Source organism: Anguilla rostrata, chromosome 11 (assembly GCF_018555375.3).
Source record: "Anguilla rostrata isolate EN2019 chromosome 11, ASM1855537v3, whole genome shotgun sequence".
In the NCBI taxonomy this organism is placed as follows: domain Eukaryota; kingdom Metazoa; phylum Chordata; class Actinopteri; order Anguilliformes; family Anguillidae; genus Anguilla; species Anguilla rostrata.
The window spans coordinates 11723513-11741541 of NC_057943.1; the positions used below are offsets into that span (position 1 = coordinate 11723513).

The 18029-nt window shown below is 42.3% G+C and overlaps 1 protein-coding gene across 1 annotated transcript; it reads right to left on the bottom strand.

Moving 5' to 3' along the window:
• Positions 1-1535: 1535 nt before the first annotated feature.
• Positions 1536-15126, bottom strand: LOC135233928 (tumor necrosis factor receptor superfamily member 1B-like). Its single transcript, XM_064297917.1, has 10 exons — positions 14878-15126; positions 8794-8896; positions 6402-6527; positions 5782-5940; positions 5376-5469; positions 4717-4955; positions 4525-4596; positions 4234-4271; positions 3901-4117; positions 1536-3676 (listed from the first exon to the last, which is right to left on the bottom strand). The coding sequence occupies exons 1-10, from the start codon at positions 14932-14934 to the stop codon at positions 3456-3458; spliced, it is 1326 nt and encodes a 441-aa protein (XP_064153987.1). The 5' UTR covers positions 14935-15126; the 3' UTR covers positions 1536-3455.
• Between the last annotated feature and the right edge of the window lie 2903 nt (positions 15127-18029).

The window sequence follows — 18029 nt, forward strand, 5'->3', positions numbered from 1 at the left end:
AGATGCTCCGCCTAGCACCTCCCATCGATGTCTGCACGGCTATGGGCAGATACGCCTGCTCTCTCCTGTAAGCGTAGCACATTTCCGATCAGCAAGCAGAGATAAGAAAGACCAAAGGAAATGGTGACGGCCAAGACTGACAGGATGTTTGAAAGACTGCCAGCACCCGACACTTCCTGAAAGTGCTCTCTCTGTTCTTCCTGAGTCAGAGAATTCAGTATGTTAGACATACATGGCAATGACAAAAAACTTAACGGCTTTCTGTTTAAAAAAAAAAAAAAAAGATTTCTGAATGTGAATGTTTACAACTGTACAAACATACACATTTTGTATGTAGTAAACTATGTAATTACTGTGAAGTAAAAAGTGAAATAAGTCCTGTGAAGCACAGGAATATGTAGACAGTATTTTCAAGCCATGTGGTTTTTGAAACATTTGTTTTCATATATAATTTCCTGTAATAATCAAGGAAATACAGATAATAAGCACATTTGGAGTGCACATATAGAATGTTCTCTTGGACTAGGAGTTCTCAGATTCAGTTCTGATTCACATCTCATAATTAGGGCCACCAGGTTGTTTCCACCTTGTGACCAACAGGGATTTAAAGTAAACTTGTATTTCAGTGGTTATCCTCTAGCGATCCCCATAGGTATTTCAACGGTACAGACACGAGACTAATTGTACAATTGAGTTTCTAATTTAGACATTTATCTGAACAATTTCATCTGATATGTGGAGAGTCAGGAAGGAAAGTGAAGATGGATGGAAGTTTAAATGCTACGAAAGGCATGTCTTTGAGCCAGTGGTCCTCACTCCTGGTCATGGAGAGCCGCAGAGTTTGCTGGCTTTCGTTGTTTCTCCGAATTTGAATAGCACAGTTATTGATCAGTTAAAGCAGTTGATTACATGGTCACCTGGTTTATTGGGTCTGAATTGGTCACTGATCTTAAGGAAGAAACAAAAACCAGTGGACTCAGTGGCCCTCCAGGGCTAGAATTGAGTATCACTGCTGTAAAAACTACAAATAAAAATTAATCCATATAAAGCAGGGGTGTCCAATCTTGTCTGAAAAGGACTCAAGTACAGCAGGTCTTTGTTTTAGCCAAGCACAAAAACACCTGATTCTATTTAAAGTCTTGATTGAAGACCATGATTAGTTAGTAATCATGAATTAATTTTTTTTATTGAACTATTTTGTGAAATTAAATGTTATATTACTGCTCTCGTTTTAAATGTGGGGATTTCCCACTGCTTCTAACAAAACCCATCACACCTCTGTACCACATTTAAAAATACTAGAGCATATCCAGAGTAGTAAGTAATCAAACTGAATTTGAACACGGAAGTTTCACTTGCAAACATCGCCGTCAGTAATCACATGTGCTTAACTAGTGGCATTTACTATATCAACATAGATTACTGATGTGATGCAAATGGTGATTGTTTGAGAAGGCTTGAAAAAGAGGCTATCGTGACCTCTAGCTGGCAGAGGACTGAAGTGCAATGCAAGAAAACAAGGGGAGACAAACTGATGGCTTTTGTTACAGTTATTATTCAGAATGACAACAACTGGTGCTTGACCTTTTTCTCAAAAAAAAGAAAAAAAAACCTGGTTTTATACTTTAGAGTACTTTATTGCTATCATAGGATGGAACTAGCAATAATGTTGGTTTGCATAGCTTACCTAATAAATATGGTTTTCTAAATGATGAATGACTAAAGCTGTTTACATAATGAATAGTTTTATTTACTGCTGTACAGCCCCCAAATATTAAAACATTGTTACAAGAAAGTTACAAAATATTTTTTTATTTATTTTGAATTAAAATGACTTCATTGTTAAGAAATTGTATCTGTCTTTTGATTAAAAAAAAATTCATAGAGCATGAAATATTCACAAAGTATAAAAAAATATGGAATCTAATGAAAAAAAATGAACTCAAAACATTTTCAAAACAAATCTTGATCACTGCCACATGATTAAGGGTTTGTAGCCCCTAGATGGAGCCAAAGCCCAAACATAGTATCCTGGTCCTTTATGTATAAACCCAACTGCCTATATTCAAATAATTGATTTTGCTCTATTATAGAGGCAATAAATGTTAATATTTCCTGGTTAGTACATTTAATGTCACAAGTAATCAGAAATATGTAAATATGCACAAAGTTTCAAAATTTCATAAGTTGTACAGTTTCTGCAGCTGGTCTACTGCTTTGTTAAAACTTCAAATCTATGCTGAAGCTAACTGACACACCCATCTGAGTGCAGATTTAAAGGAAGTTTGTTCTTATTAAATATATCTGTAGCATTAAAAAAATTATTTTATCAAAGACAAAGGATATATAAAAACATTTTATAAACTACTTCTCAATAAGGTACAGTAGACACTGAATAGTGGGACTCTGGTGTGGGGCTGCTTTATCTCTTGTTCATTCTGTCATTAGACATGCAAAAAAAACATTGCTATCTCTTTCAAATGAATAACTGAACTTCAGAATAAGACTTTCCACAAATGAAGTCTGCAATAGCGTGCAAATTTTCTTCATCAGTAATACTGAAATCATTTTTTTTCTATTCCTTTCTCATATCGGGGAGGACCAATCAGTACGGTAACAGCAATTCAGAAAAAAACATAACATCTAAATATGACATTCAAATACAAAAAATAGACAAATATCATTAACTACAAAATAATGCACCACATCTGTCAGTAGCAAACAGGAAGTAAATAGCACATACTGTACGTAGTCACGGTGTTGGCCTGGAATATTCTACATCCTTCAGTTATACGTGCATAAAATCAGTGGGATGTGCAGTCTCACTGAGTGAAGTCAACAACAGCACAGTTGAAAGTTATGACCCTTCTGCCAGCAAAAGGCCGTTCTGCCAGGAAGTGAAGGCCGTTGAGGTTTTTCTCGACCGCTGCTCCAGGACTGAGTAAGTTTTGCTTGGCAGGACAGCACATGTTCAGCGACAGCGCCGCAACTGCCTGGCACAGCGCTGAGGCCGCTGCCTGGAAACTCCCCTAGCAGCAGAGGGAGGGCCGCTGCCTGGAAACGGACGGACGGACGAAAGGAGGGACCGCCTCCCCCGGTTCCCACACACAAGGGATCTACAACAGGGCAGAACTGCTCCTCCTGGCAGAACTGCACAGCTATACCCGGGTCTGCCAGGGTTCTGATTTTCTGGGTTCTGGATTAATAGGATCCCCCATGTTTGTTTAGCACCCCCCCCCCCAACCACAAAAAAGCTGGGTTTTATGGTAACCATAAACATCAAATAAGAAATGTTTATGCAAGAGGACGAGGTGCATGCAGCTCAGGTATCAGGCATGTCGTAAATGTGAATGCCAATGAATGAAGACCGGCTGCACTTCATTGGCTGCACTGTATTTTGAATTGGACCCCTTGAAGCCCAAACCAGGGCCTCCCTGCACACCTGGCTCCTCTACTCAGCACACCACCTTCCCGCTTTCTTGCACAGCTGCCTGCGCCTCCTTGGTGGGGTTCTGTCGCTCCTCCTCCTTGGAGAGGGGGAGGCTGCTGCTGGAGGGGGTAGAGTCTATGACGGGACTGGTGGGGACAGGGCACAGGTGGGTGCCGGGTGAGAGATGGCAGCTGAAGGTAGCGCTGATTTTGAGCGTGACGGCAGAGTTGCTGGCCTGTAGGCTGTCTGTGAGGCAAGAGTACATCAAACATCATTATTATCCACCTGAGCTGTCCTCACTAGGTACACACACAGTTCTGCAAACACGTGCATACGGTATGTTCTGGGTGCCACACTACAATAAAGATATAGAAATTCTGGAAAAAGCTCAAAGAAGGGCAACTAAACTGGTTCCTGGTATAGAATGTAAAGGTCAAGAGGAAAGACTCAAGATACTTAATCTCACTCACCATGACACACACTCCCCTCCTGACTGCTGTGAATAACTGGCCCACAGCTCTGGGCTGAAGGCTCAGGATCCAACAGGGATCTTTGATCTGTTCTGCCGGAGGATGAGGACGAGAGGGAAGGGTTGCTGGAGTCCTTTCCTCCCAGCAGGCACAGCTTCTCAGGAGGATTAAAGGGGAAGCAATCCTGCGGGCTGTGCACCGAGGTGCAGTGCAATGGCTGAAGACAGACAGAAAACAAAGGAGTCATTTGGCCTTGTTCACACCTGAGCCTTCTGGTTCAGCCTACCAGAGTGTACTTCCCAGTGTCTGAAATCCATGAAGCTCAAAACCCACCTTGTTGGTCTCCTTCTTAATATTGTTATTTGTGTCACCTGTGAAATAAAATAAAATAAAAAATGTACTTTCATATGGATTTAAAAAAAAACAGTGCCATGTAAATGTGCCTTTACAAAGGTAAATGAAGAATACTTTCAGAGACTAAATATTTTATTTTTTGTTGAAAATGTTGTACTGGGTGTTGGGTTGACATACCAGTAGCTAAACACAAATAATGTGCATCATCCACTCATGCACACGTGTCGCTGTTTGTGAGACAAGACGAGGGTGTTTGTTCTCACGCCTTACCTCTATTTCGTTTGAAACAGACGGCCAGGAAGACAATCAAACCCAACAGGAAAGCTACAGGCAGAACTGCTCCTGTGGAAGATGAGCAGAGAGGACAGTGAGCATCTCAAAAAACTCAAAATGTAAATCTTTTAGTAAAAAACATTGCTTCCTTTTAGCCAGTTTAGGGACAGGCACTTGGGCCCTACTTACCAACTATGATAGCAACACTGTCCAGCGGTGGGGTTTTGGACTTGGAGATGGAAACAGCTGTGCGTCTGTCAGCAGTAGTAAAGGTGTTGGATGTGGCATGGGTGCTGGCTGTGCTAGGGGCACCGGAGGTTGTGGTTGTTATGGTTGTCGTTGTGATTGGGGTGCCAGTGGTCAGGACACATACTCTATCGGATGTGGCATTGCCAGGGCGAACAGTCCTCCCTCCTTGGGATTCACAACTGTGGGAAACATTGAAGCATATCAGCAACACCCCTATTGAGTATAAGTGTGTAATGTGTACTCGGAGGTTACGTGTATACAGTAACTGTGCATTGTGCATGATTGTGTGAGACTGCATGTGTGTATGTGTAGGTTTAAATATTACAACAGTACATTCCAGAATTTAGAAGATGCTCTTATCAATAGTGTCTTACACAGATTACATTTGTAGAAAATACATTTATATAGCTGGATATTTTATCAAAGCAGTAAACTATCCAGTACCTTTGCTCAACGGCACAACTGCAGTGACTCACTTGGGAGTTAAACCCATAACCTTTGAGTTATAAGTGCAGTTCCTTAACCATTATACTACAGTGCTGCCACATATGCAGTAAGTTTGCTTTCATTGGAGTGTGTGTATGCGTGCGCACACTCACTCTGTGTGTTGTTGGCAAGTCTCAGTGTAGGACGCTTTGTCTGAGAAGGTTCCATCAGGGCAGGGTGAACAACTAACATCAGAATCATCTGTACCTGCAATATGACAACGTGAAAAAACCCCCCGTTCATCACAACGTCCCTACAGTGCAACACACCTGTAAAAAAAAAAACAACCCACCAGGCCATTCATCAACACATCCTGTCTCAGTGTGCCGTCCCTGTGATTCAGGAACGACTGCGGTCACCATCACACACACCATGGACCACAAGACACCGACCCTCCCTCAGAAGCACTCAGTCACATGATCACACTGCGCGCAGTGAGCAGGTGGGTCAGAACCCGGGCCTCTGGCGCCGCGCGGTTTCGGTTCCCTGCTTCAGAGGGTTGTTCGCGCCGGGACGTACCCTGCTTGGAGACTCCCTCTCCCGGAGGGCAGCGGGTGAGCTCCCTGCATTCCTTGCAGCGGTGGTCGCGATCCCGCATGATGCAGTAGGTGCCCGTCCTGCATGCACACGTGGCGTCAGCTGAGCTGCTGCAGTTTCTAGTGTATATCAGACCCATGTCTGGCCAGAAACACACACACCGCAAAATCAGAGACGTGTGGCCAAAAACCAGGACTGCACAAAATGCACACACACACACAGACACAAACCAGGACTGCACAAAATGCACACACACACACAGACACAAACCAGGACTGCACAAAATGCACACACACACAGACACACACACACACACACACGAGAAGCACACTGACATACACACAGGAGCAAATGCAGGATGTATGCATGTGTATACACACACACGCACACACACACACACACACACACACACACACACACACGTACACACATGCACACCATTGTGTATTTAAGGGGCAGGCCTGACAGGTGTTCAGCACATTATAGGCAAAAATAACTTGATAGGATTTAAACATGTTTAAAAATGGCACCTTGGTAATAAATCAAACTGATCAACATGCCTCCATACAACCCTTCCACCCCTTCTGAAACGGGACACCTACCTTCTTGACACCGGGAACACCTGAAGCAGTTTTTGGAATAATTTGGAGTCGCAAGGACGGTTCCCTCGTTGCACTTCTGGCAGACCGTGTCCGAAGTATCTGAGCAGGCATTCTTCAGACGAAATCCTGTGTAAGCACGATCACATGATTATGACTTCCCTTTCTACAAAGACGCCTTATACATCGTTTGAGTCACTGAATTTATTTCACTAAAGCAGACTGTCTGACCTTCTTACAGTATGTACTTTTCCCACTTTTTTCAGACGGAGCGAAACCACATAGGGTTACAGAAAGAGACTGTATCGCTGTACAGTAACTGTCACACCCAGGAACTGAACCCACAACCACAAAGGGGAAGGGAGGCGGGCGTTCCTATATGGGCTGCCAGTCGGCCACCGTGCGTATAGGCTACACGGACTTTCTCAAGCCTTCAAATTTTAGAGTTCCCATATTCAGGACTGGAAAATATGTGAACAATGGACAGGAACAGAGAAGAATAACTGGGCAGGCTGTTACTGGGTCCCACCCAGTAGTTTATGGTAAACTACTTTCTCCTCTCGCCACAGGCCCTGGATCTGACACAGGCCCTACAATCCAGTTATTCAGCTGTAGAAAAAAAACCTGAAAAAATTCAGGTCAAGCAACTTAAGCTCAAGAGTACAACAGTAGTGACCCACCAGCGAATCAAATCTAAGGTTGAGTTGAAAACCCAGCAACCTACACATTCTGCTACACTGCCACTTAAGCAACAGCTTCCGCCAAACTTACCAACCCCCACCGGCCAACTAACCCAAACCCCCTCCCCCCCCTTTACTCTGCTGGCGTCTGCATTCATGTTCCGGAAAGTGTCTTTACCCCCTCCCCCTCAGATTACACCTGGGTGACTCAGCCTTGCCCAGATCCTCAGACGATGCAGTACAGACTGCTTAAGAAGCCGTCTTCACGACAGCCTGCCATTAAAACACAAGCCACTTTTTCAACTGACGTGTGAAGCACAAGCAAGCTCTTTGACTGCATTCTTTTCAGTCTGCGCGAGCTGTTGCCCGAAGCTTAGGAAAGGACTTCTCGTTGACTCCTTAATCCACTTCAGAAAAGCACTGCCCCTTCATCCCGGTCACACAACACCGGGAAAGTGGCCTAAATCTTGAGCGCTGAGGCCCACAGGAGGGCACGCCTGATTTCAGATGAGAGGCACAGAGAGCTCTGAGGAAAGCACTCCGGCTGAAACGTGCTTCCTTTTTGGTACGGTCATAACGCATTTATATTTTTGCGATCTCTGATTAAGAATTTTCCTGTCGGGAGGTGAGTTTAAACAATGACAGTGTCCAGGTTACATACTTTCTAATACACTTGATCTCTTTTTTTTCTTTTTCTTTTTTTTTACTTAAAATTTTTTCTGCGCAGTCACTACTTTCCATTTGCTTTGGAGCCTTACAGAGGTGTGCTGAAAACAGAGAGCTTATTGATGAACGCTACCAAATAAATGTCGCCCATCGTGTGGTGTGGGTCTACGTGCTTGCACGGTATCCTTGGCAACGCTGCTAGCCGGGCTCGATCTGGCAGCGAACGTGCAAGCGTGTGCAGCACTTCCTGTGTGGAATGCCCCGACCTCACACCCGTGCTCGGCACAAGCCGGCACCCAGGAAGTGAGTGGATGCCGCTCCCTCATCTAATGCACTTCTCAGCTCTGACATCAGCAGCGGAGTCACAGAACGCACTTTACAGACATGAAAGTGCACTTTACAGATAAATACGCTCATGCCACACCCGGTTCACATGCATGCTCATGTGTTCATTTCAAACGCACTCTTCATTATGATGACTATGAATGCAGCGAGGGTTCAAGTGATAAAAAAGAAAACAAAAAAGTGTGATGGGTCACCAAAAATCCTGGCTTCTACTCATACTTAAAGAATTTTAAAAAGATTTTTTGGTATATACCAGTATGTCACTGTATTGCTGACCCCCTACATCCCACATGTCACTTCTCTGTGAGGTCATAGGGGAAAATTTTTATTTGTGTGGCAAAGGCTTTTAAAAGACTAATGGTAACATAGCTAGGTGGGTCCTAGGAAGAATCATCTGTACCTGCAATATGACAACGCTTCCATTTACAGATTCAAATAACTTACACATTTCATGAATATGCATCTAGAGGCAAGCAAAATAAAAATAAATAAATAAAAAAACATCCAGTAACACCAATACTGTCCCATTCATTCACACAATCGAGCAAGTTGGAACCAACTGCTTCAGCTTCAATGGTAGAGAAGGTCAGGAGCCAGGATTTTCACAATTTAGAAAATGGAGTCACTGTTTAGAATACCTGTAGAATATCTTTAATCTGTAGAATTAGGTAAAGCAGGGATGGTTCTCTGGCTCAGTTCCCTACCTGGTTTACACAAACTGCAGCAGAGTTTCACTGTTTTGTGCAAATACGTGGCTGGGTCCGAGCACTTGCCATCAGAGCCCGGAGCAGGGGGTGGCAAAAGCACCTGCAAAGGACATACAGTAGGAGTGAGGACACACGGACACAGTGCACTGAGAGTGATGCACAAAAATAACCATTCAATTAAGCAGATGATTTCTTCACATTTCAGACACTAATAATGAACAATCCCATATGAAATGCAGGCCCTTGCATGGCCGTGCTGCACAGAGGGCCTTTTGCATAGAGCCTGGGAAATACATTACGTAACCACCACAACAACAATGGAGTGTAAGTGGAGAAAGTCATGCTAAAAACAGAAAAAAAAGAGGTAAATCAAACTTCATGGTTTGGATCACATCTCGATAATACCAGGAGACCATGCTGACATGTGCCCACAGCACCCTCACAACCGGACATTTAAGATATAGTGGAAATGCTTCATCAAACAGTGATGATTAAAGATAGGGCACAGGGAACCACTGATGCATTAGTGAAAGCCAAAGAAAATATTTGTTCATTATGGTAACATTTTTCCAGCCTGGCATTCAAAAGGGTATTTTTGCCTTTAGACAGAAAAATGCCCCAAGAACACCAACCCACCCACTATCCCCAACACATCTTTTCAACTTCTGGGTTTTGGAAGTCCACCAATGTGGAGTTGGAGACGTCCACAGTGAAGATGGCCCAACAAGCTCGGTCTTTATCAAGCCACAGCACGGCATCAGCAAGCTGGCGAGTCGCTGCCAGGAGCGCCGTGGCTCAGCCAGGGGCCCAGATACTGACATTCCCCCTGAAGCTGGCAAACTCCAGCGGAGGTTACTGGTTACAGTTACTAGAGGCATTGCAGTTTATTAAGCCTCCGGCACCAAAAAGCTAAATTCCCCCATTAAAGTCCATTCAAAACCATGAATTTTACCCTGGCGAAACTTTGGACAGCATTTCTAAATTCCAAAAATTTCTTCACACTGAACTAATTAATCCCCAGGGACCGGGTTCCCCCTCCCCACCCACACACACATACAGAAGTAGATAAGATTTTTTTCATTCCAATTCATTCATTTAAGTTTAGGTACCATGCTCTGGTGCCAAAGCAGGCTTCATGCGCCAATGAGCAGCACCCATTGGAATCCAAGGAACCAGTAGGCGGAAACAGTCTCCGGTTCTTGCACAACTTGATAGGCTCATCCAGTCAGACGTTTCCCCATTCTATCCCCTAAATTCCGACGACTGTCTGTTAAAGTCAGGCCTCACACCTCATGTCTGCAACCCACTTTCATCACTCCAGCCATGATCTTTTTCCATTTACTGTCAGCCTGCAAGCAGAAACTCTTACAGGTATACTGTAGGCCCAAGTATCAACAAGAACAATAATGAAAATTTTCCATCCTGACTGTGACTCACTAATGTTTTTGCTTTGTTTCGTTTTTTTTAAAACCTCTCTGAGTCAAGGCAAAGTCACATCAGGCATTTAAAATTTAGGAATGGGTGTCATTCCAAAATAATATCAAATGGTTCACCATTAGTCAGCTACCTAAGATAAAATATTATAGAACATATTCTGAAAAACTGCATCGGCTTTTGAGAACATACGCCGACTGTATGTTCTGTTTAGATTCATGTACATTTCAGACAGGCAGCACTGTGTTCGTGCCTGTTAAAGATGCCGCTACTACTGTATGCTGCACTAAAGCTAGGCCTACACACCGCCCACTCACCCCATCCCCCAGGGTTTCACTTCCTCTTATCAAAGTGAGTTTGTTCCGGATAAAAACTAGATTTCCCTTTCTCAAAATTGACATGCAGGCTACCCTTTGGCAGTGAAAAATAAGGCAGCCAAAACTGTTATTAGATTAGAAAGTTGCTAAGAATACAGGTTAATACAAACAACAGCACCCCCCTCCTGTGTGTCCATGTAAAGGAAATTGTGCAAAGATAATCCTGGCAGCCTTACCCGAAGCCAGTGTCAAGAGGGCTTCTTGTTAATGACTTCAAATCAGACAACCAAACAAAGACATCCGCACCGTAAGTGTTTGCCAACGTTATCTGGTCACATGCTTTTTAAACTGAGGCCTAAAGTTTTAGAGTTCTAAACTCTGTGAGTAGACATGACTTGAGACAGGAGATAACACGTACGGATACTAACTGCGCTACCACCCATTTAAATATGGCTATCCCTTGGAAATTACTTCAGTGCTTTGCAGTGGGGGAGAGTTTCCATGGCAACAACTGAGCACAGAACATAAGCACTCAGCATTTGGCTGAATTTATTTTATAGCCTTTCTGATCAACCCCTGGTCATTTAGAATGTCAATAATTATTAAAGCTTAACTAAATCCTTTAGTGAGTCCAGGATCCTAATCACCAATTCATACTGAGGACCTTTGGTATATGTAGCTATATGGATTTCTGGGGCAAAGGACTCTGGCCTATTGATTCCTGAGTACATGCAATGCCTGTAAAGCAGTCTTGCATATACTGACCACCCCAGCTTTTGAAGGATCTCTTATTTGCAAATATTCTATATCAGAGTTGTGCAACTCCAGTCCTGGAGGTCTGGTGTGAAAATAGCTTTTTTTGTCCCAAGTTCTTCAACTAATTACTTGGTCCATCAGACCATAGAAAAACATTCACCAATGACATGTGTGCAACTGTTGTTCGTGACTTCATCAAAAATGACAGACAGAACAAGTAACTGTGCAAATTAAATGTTTAAATCAAACAGATCGTTCCTTGTGCAGCTGATCTACTTGAAGATTCCTAGATTCACAGTTTTTTAAGACAAGTCACTAACTTAGCAGCAACTTCTCTCTCTTTAATAATCTAATAACTCCTGTAGAGAATCTGGGTCCTTCGGTAGGATATCTCTGTTAGGGGTTATAATGACAATACATATCCCAGTTTGTGACACAATTCAGATTCTAATAAAAAGTACAATACCATGTGTTAAAAACAAAGAAAAGAAACCCGCATTTCCACCCACATCCCACAACAGAAAAAATGTGAAACTTAAACCAAAAGCAAACACGTGGCAGAACACTAGCTGTGAAAATGCTGAATAGAAACGTAAAAAAACCAGCGAGTGAGCAAAATGAGCCGAATTCTGCAAAGCCTTCAGGCTTCTGTTCTTTTGGGCCGTCAGTTGGACACAAGGTGCGCGCCATCAGCAATCAGGTCATCGTTCAGCTTCATCTACAGGACCCACACAGGCACACCCACACACTCAACAAAACATACCATTCATTAAATTAACGGATTGATATTTTTAGCACAGTCTTAATCTCTGCTAGCCTAAAGCTATCTGCATTTCTGCACTACCGTTTACTCCTGTGACATATCAAAAACCCGAGTACTACAATCGGCACGTCTACATCAGTTGGTCCACTTGTTGCAAAATGTTCACAAGCCTGCAGGCAAAGAGCTGTCACATGACCAGAGTTAACCAAGTTTCACAAATGGAAAAGGACAAAAGAAGAACTAGGAGGCTTTTCTTTTATTTCGTGAAGCTCAGAAAGCGGCAATGTTTCTGCATTCTCTCGCTGCCACCCAAACAGCATCATTGTCTTAAAAATGCTCCAGTGTTCTTTTAAGTCACACTGGTAATAATGTAAATAAGGTAATACATAAGGTAAAAATCAGCACTTAGAAGAATGTTACCTTCAAACCCAAGCTGCAAAGAAAGTGCTGAAAAAAGTTTATCTCCATTTCACCAAAAACTGTGAGAGACAGCCTTGTGGGGAGGTCTCACAAGTAACTCAATGAATCATTCACATTATTAGTCACACTGGCCTCTTCGTTTTGACATGGACAAACTGAAAATCATTAGCATGACAGATCAGTTACAGAAGAAATTACAAAAAAAAAGTTTCACAAAACAGTCCACAGCCTCCCGAATGGAGGGTGTTGATGAAAATGTCTTGAGAGATAGCATCCATTTCAGGGAAGCAGGGTTTTCTCAGAACTCCAACCATACACATTAATGATCGGCACTGTTGTGGCAATATTATTTATTACCACCATTGACAAAGAATGAATAACTTGCCCCCCCCCTTCACAGCCTCTAAGCACACATAAAGGCCAAAGCTCGATGATTTTCACATAATGATTTGGAGTCATGTCATTTACTGACAGAAATCAGGGCAATACAGGCGACCAAAGGACAATTATGGGGACTCCCTGAAACACCAGCAATGGGATTCCAAAGAAGCAATCTCAGGCAGTGACCTTAACACTTCCCCATCGGGTGAATCCAGGACAACTGTCCCTCAGGCCTTTTCCACTTGTACATTCTTTGTAAATATCCATTAGTCATTCATCCAAGAACTGATTGGAAGAACTAAAACAACAGCTATTCAATTCTAAAGCCTTTAGAGTGAATACAATGGAACGTTTTTATTTCATTTTTATTTTTAACCGAACGCAAAATTAAGCTACAAGGAACAGTGTCTTAAAACGCACGCATCAGCAGACTGGATATTCAGCATACAGGTGTGGTCTCCCGTCTTCATTTGCAGTGTCAGCATTAATCAAAGAACCGCGACTAAAAACATAATTGAATGGCTCCGGTGTTCAGCTTAACAATGAACGAATACAACATTGCTTTCACATAATTTCTACCTCTATAACTCTTCGAAGGTGTACAATAATTTGGACTTAAGCCAGTCACAAACAACACCGATCCGTAAAAGAGCCTGTGTACAGATCAGAACTATCAGACGATCATGGGAAAAAAGATGCATTCCAAAATACAGTTTCTACCCCTGATCAAAAGCAGCCAAAACAATGAACACAAAACAATGCCATTTCAGACATCAAATATATTTTATTTCAAATGTTAGAGCAAACCCCCAACCTCACTGTTCGTGACGACTGCTTGATGTGGGTAGTTCAAAAGAACAAGAAGTAAAACTACTGTAAATTTCACGGTTGGGGCTTGCGTACAGGAGAACTCACTCTTTCACGGCTGACAAGTCACCAAACATAAGGCTTGTATAATTTGAAAGCCATTTGGAAGAGCGCCCGTGGAATGGCAGGGAATGTAGCCTAATCGAAACTGAATTGCACCATGCAGTTACTCAAACTATTTGAAGTTTACCAGAAATTGCACAATTTACAGTATGCACAATAATCCCGGAAAAGGCAGAGAAGACTGTATGGCTGTATGACTGTAAGCCCCAATCATGGCTTCAGGAATTCTGTCTAACCTGGTTTATATGTTTTCTAGTATAGCTAAGTTTTTTCATCTAGCCTATATATTCATCAGAACCAGTTTTTTCAAATTATCTTTGCAATGCTTCGTAGTTTGATCGCTGATGAGTTCTACAACGAGTATTTTCTTTTCATTCTCGGACGCAGTAGGCGACGTAGGCTATATTCCTTATAGCCAAATCAGAGCAGACAGCACAACATTTCAGGAGCCCAACAGTGCTAGTGCAACACTCTGGCTTAACAATATTAAATATTATACATACATTTACATTATTATTTCACATTTCAATTTTACCCCGTTAATGGTTCACCGATTCCAACCCATTGATGTGGTTGTTTTGGATAAGAATGGTTCGGACTTCGGACTTAAAATAAGTAGGGCCTCGGTAATTAAAGAAATCAAGGAATAAATAGCAGTAGGCAACAATTAACGGTGCTGTCACACGAAACAGGCTAGTCTACGGCTTTGTCACACGGAATAGTCTACGGCTCTGATATTACAATTAACGTCGACACACATATTTAACACTGTTTTGTCACTGGTTATTAAGGTGACATTTCAGCAAATAAATGTTTTATCACAATGAAAACCAGGTTTTGTTATGCTACACAGCACCAAAGAACGGAAACAGCAAACTCCATGCACCAAGCATTCCAGACTCAAAATAGCGTCTGCATGACTTCGCACAAACAGCGGACACACTAAAATAATGAAACAATAGTAGCCTAATAAATAATTTGTGTTTTGCGTGAATCAATTAGTGACAAGTGAATGTAGTGTAAGTCGCTCTGGATAAGTCTGCTAAATGACTGTAATGCAATGTAGTGAAAAGCACTCACCTTGTTCTCTGCAAGACGCATCACGCCAGCAATCAGAAAGTACTTCACCCAAAACATGTTTTGAGCTAACGAAATGTTTTCTTCGAGATAAATTTCACCGAAACAAAAGGTGTCGGTAATTCGATTTCGGAAATCTGAAGTTATATGGAACAAATTGACAACAACGAACTTCAGACAACGCTGCGTCTAGCTGGTTGAACTTCACACTGTTCCCACGCTGCAGCACACGACTCACGCGCCCACTTTTCTTACTTCCTTGTAGGTGAAATTGGCTGTCGTAGCCTATAATCTGAGCATAAACATGAAAACTCAACAGAGGTGAATTGTAGAAAATACATAGGCTACATACTTACAAAATGTTGGAAAAGTAATTATTGATATAAGAGTACTTTGAATTACACTGCATGAAAAGAAGAGGTATTTTGAAGTGTACTGTATAGGTTGGCTGCCCTGCAATTCTTACAAGAGTATTGTAATTTGGCCCCGTTTTATTCAGTTTAGGCATTAGACATAGCATGATCGGGAAGCTATCCATCAAAAAAGGGGGGAAATAAATGTTTCTTATCTACAAGGGCCACATAAATAAGGTATTAAGGTGTATAAAGGCTTTTTGAATCTCCCCTAGTCTTTCAAAGATTGACGCACCAGAATGACTGTCCATGTCAAAATAGGTTCAGGCATTAGGCAAGAGGAACAGAGAAAAACTTCATTTTAAAGCTCGCCAGGAGGGTCCTCATCAAGGTCGTCATCTGAAGTTTCCCCCAGAAGATACAATGAAACTGAAGAGAATTGATTAAAATGAACAGAATTGTTAATCTGTTACATTATTGAGGTGAGGCCATCTCTGGTCACAGTAGAAAGGTTATTAATACTGGAGTACATTACATTACATTACATTATAGGTTCTTAGCAGACGCTCTTATCCAGAGCGACTTACAACAAGTGCATTACAAAACTCAGAGACAAGCGCTTTACAACATTCCTGCAAGAGAGCTACAATAGGTATAACTTTGCAAAAAGTGTGAATTGTACACCCTTTTTTTTTTTTTTTTTTTTTTTTTAGAAAAAAAAATGTTAGAGGGTAGTGGGGGGTGATGAGGTGAGATGTAGCTTGAAGAGGTGAGTCTTCAGTCTACGTAGAGTACAGTGTTGTAATATCGGGGTGCTTTGATGATGTAAAGATCATCTTCTCTAAGTGGCACAACTTCGAGGTGATGCTGGTGGAAGGCCATAAATCTTGTGTGAGATAAGGACAGGGACTGATTGGCGCCTGCAGAACACACACCCCTCTTCGCCTACACACACACACTCACACACGCACACACACATTCAAACTCCATAAATTCCCTTCCCTCAGTGCTCTGTGAGTACAGTAATTCAACATAGAGAACTTATTTCTGTGAACCATTAGGCCTACATGTCATTTTTATGTCCCCTCCTCTCTGCGCCCTCAGTTGCTTGATTTGGCTCCACGCTTAAAATAGAACTGACAGACAGGCAGTGCCCACACCCGAATTAAGCTGTATGAAAAATTACACATTTACACGTAATGTTCTGCGGGCATCAATTGATGTGTCACTCAATGTTTCCCTTTCACCGTCCGTTTTATGATGTGAACCTAGTACTACCAGAGCAAGCTGACTGACTAGACTGTGACAGATTGCACAGTTCTTCATAAACGCTGCCAGATAAACTGATGAATGAACTTAGTGGTTGATTGAGAAAAGGCAGGAATGCTCAAACATTAAAATAAAAAATAAAAAGTATAGTAAGTTGCCTTGCTTGCTTAGCCCACCTTGCTACCGAGTAATGAAAGCTCTCAGTTCTTTCTTTATAGTGTAATATGCTGCCAGACAATAGTAAAGTCATTTAGTTCCTGGTATGTCCTGGTCACTACATCATTTTTTCCTTATTGGGATGGCAGGTATGCCATCCCGCCAAGTTACGCCTTTGCGGGGGCATGCCATCCCGCCAAGTTACGCCTTGGCGGGGGCATGCCCCACCATACCTATACAGCACCGAGAGTTTGGCACTTTTCAGGGTTCCCCACAGAAATAACCACAACAGCCACAGACACTCAGCCCTTAAAAACATTAAATTCTGTACATTCTGACCCCATTTCAACAGACAGATTTCATAAACAACTTCACATCAATCCACTCAATAAAGCCCCAAACTAAGGGGATTTTGCGTTTTCTCCTTCTTCTTCTCTTTCTTCTTCTTCTTCTTCTCATTCTTCTTCTCATTCTTATTTTTCCTGCCGCCTATCCCACTAATAACATGTCTCCCCATTGGACATTTTACCGACACCCGCCAAATCTTCACCTACACGACCCAATGAAAAACTCGCATACACACGCAAAATACCCATACCTTGTTACTCTGAAACATTTTCAGAATGAACAGCTAGTCTTCCTGTGGCCTAGTGGGTAAGTTAACAGTCTTGGGAACACAGGGTCTGAGGTTCAAGCCCAGCTAGGAATGCGTTTCTTTAACCTGCTTTTAATAATTGTCTACTACTTCTCAATTATTGCTTTTGCACCATATCTACCTGCCGTTAACCGAACGTATACACTGAATTATGACATACCGTCTGCACGTTCAGTTATTAAGCCATATGGATTCAACGGGAGCTCTTCTGTGCTTAATGGCCTGTGTTCTTTAAAACCACGGACAGGTTTGCTAATGATATTTCACGCATTGCATAGCTATGTCATGGTGCTGCACTATCCAAGTCACAGACTGGTAAACCTCCGGTTAAAGGACTGAATACCGCCTCGCCCTCAGGCAGATAATTCCCTCTTTTACACTAACGTTTTCTTACGCTTTTATATTTTCTTTACCAAAACTCACAGCCACCCATATGCATTTCATGACGGCAAATGTATTCCTTTTATTTAAAAAGTTACACCAGTTCACCACCCAATCAAAAACTCGCATACACAGGCAAAATACACATACCTTCTTACTCTGCAACATTTCGAGGGTAAATCGCTAATCTGCTTGTGGCCTAGTGGGTAAAGTTACAGTCTTGGGAACACGGGGTCCTAGATTCAAGCCCAGCTAGGGACACGTTTCTTTAACCTGCTTTTACCCTCACTAATAACGTTCTCTTACGCTTACATTTGCTTAAACCAAAACTCACTCATGGC

Excerpts from the sequence above, each read along its gene's own strand:
- LOC135233928 (XM_064297917.1), bottom strand. The coding sequence starts at position 14,934 with ATGTTTTGGGTGAAGTACTTTCTGATTGCTGGCGTGATGCGTCTTGCA. Across the intron at positions 8,897-14,877 it reads TGCGTCTTGCAGAGAACAAG|GTGCTTTTGCCACCCCCTGC; the intron begins GTGAGTGCTTTT and ends TGTCCTTTGCAG. Across the intron at positions 4,272-4,524 it reads CTGTTTCAAACGAAATAGAG|GTGACACAAATAACAATATT; the intron begins GTAAGGCGTGAG and ends TTTATTTCACAG.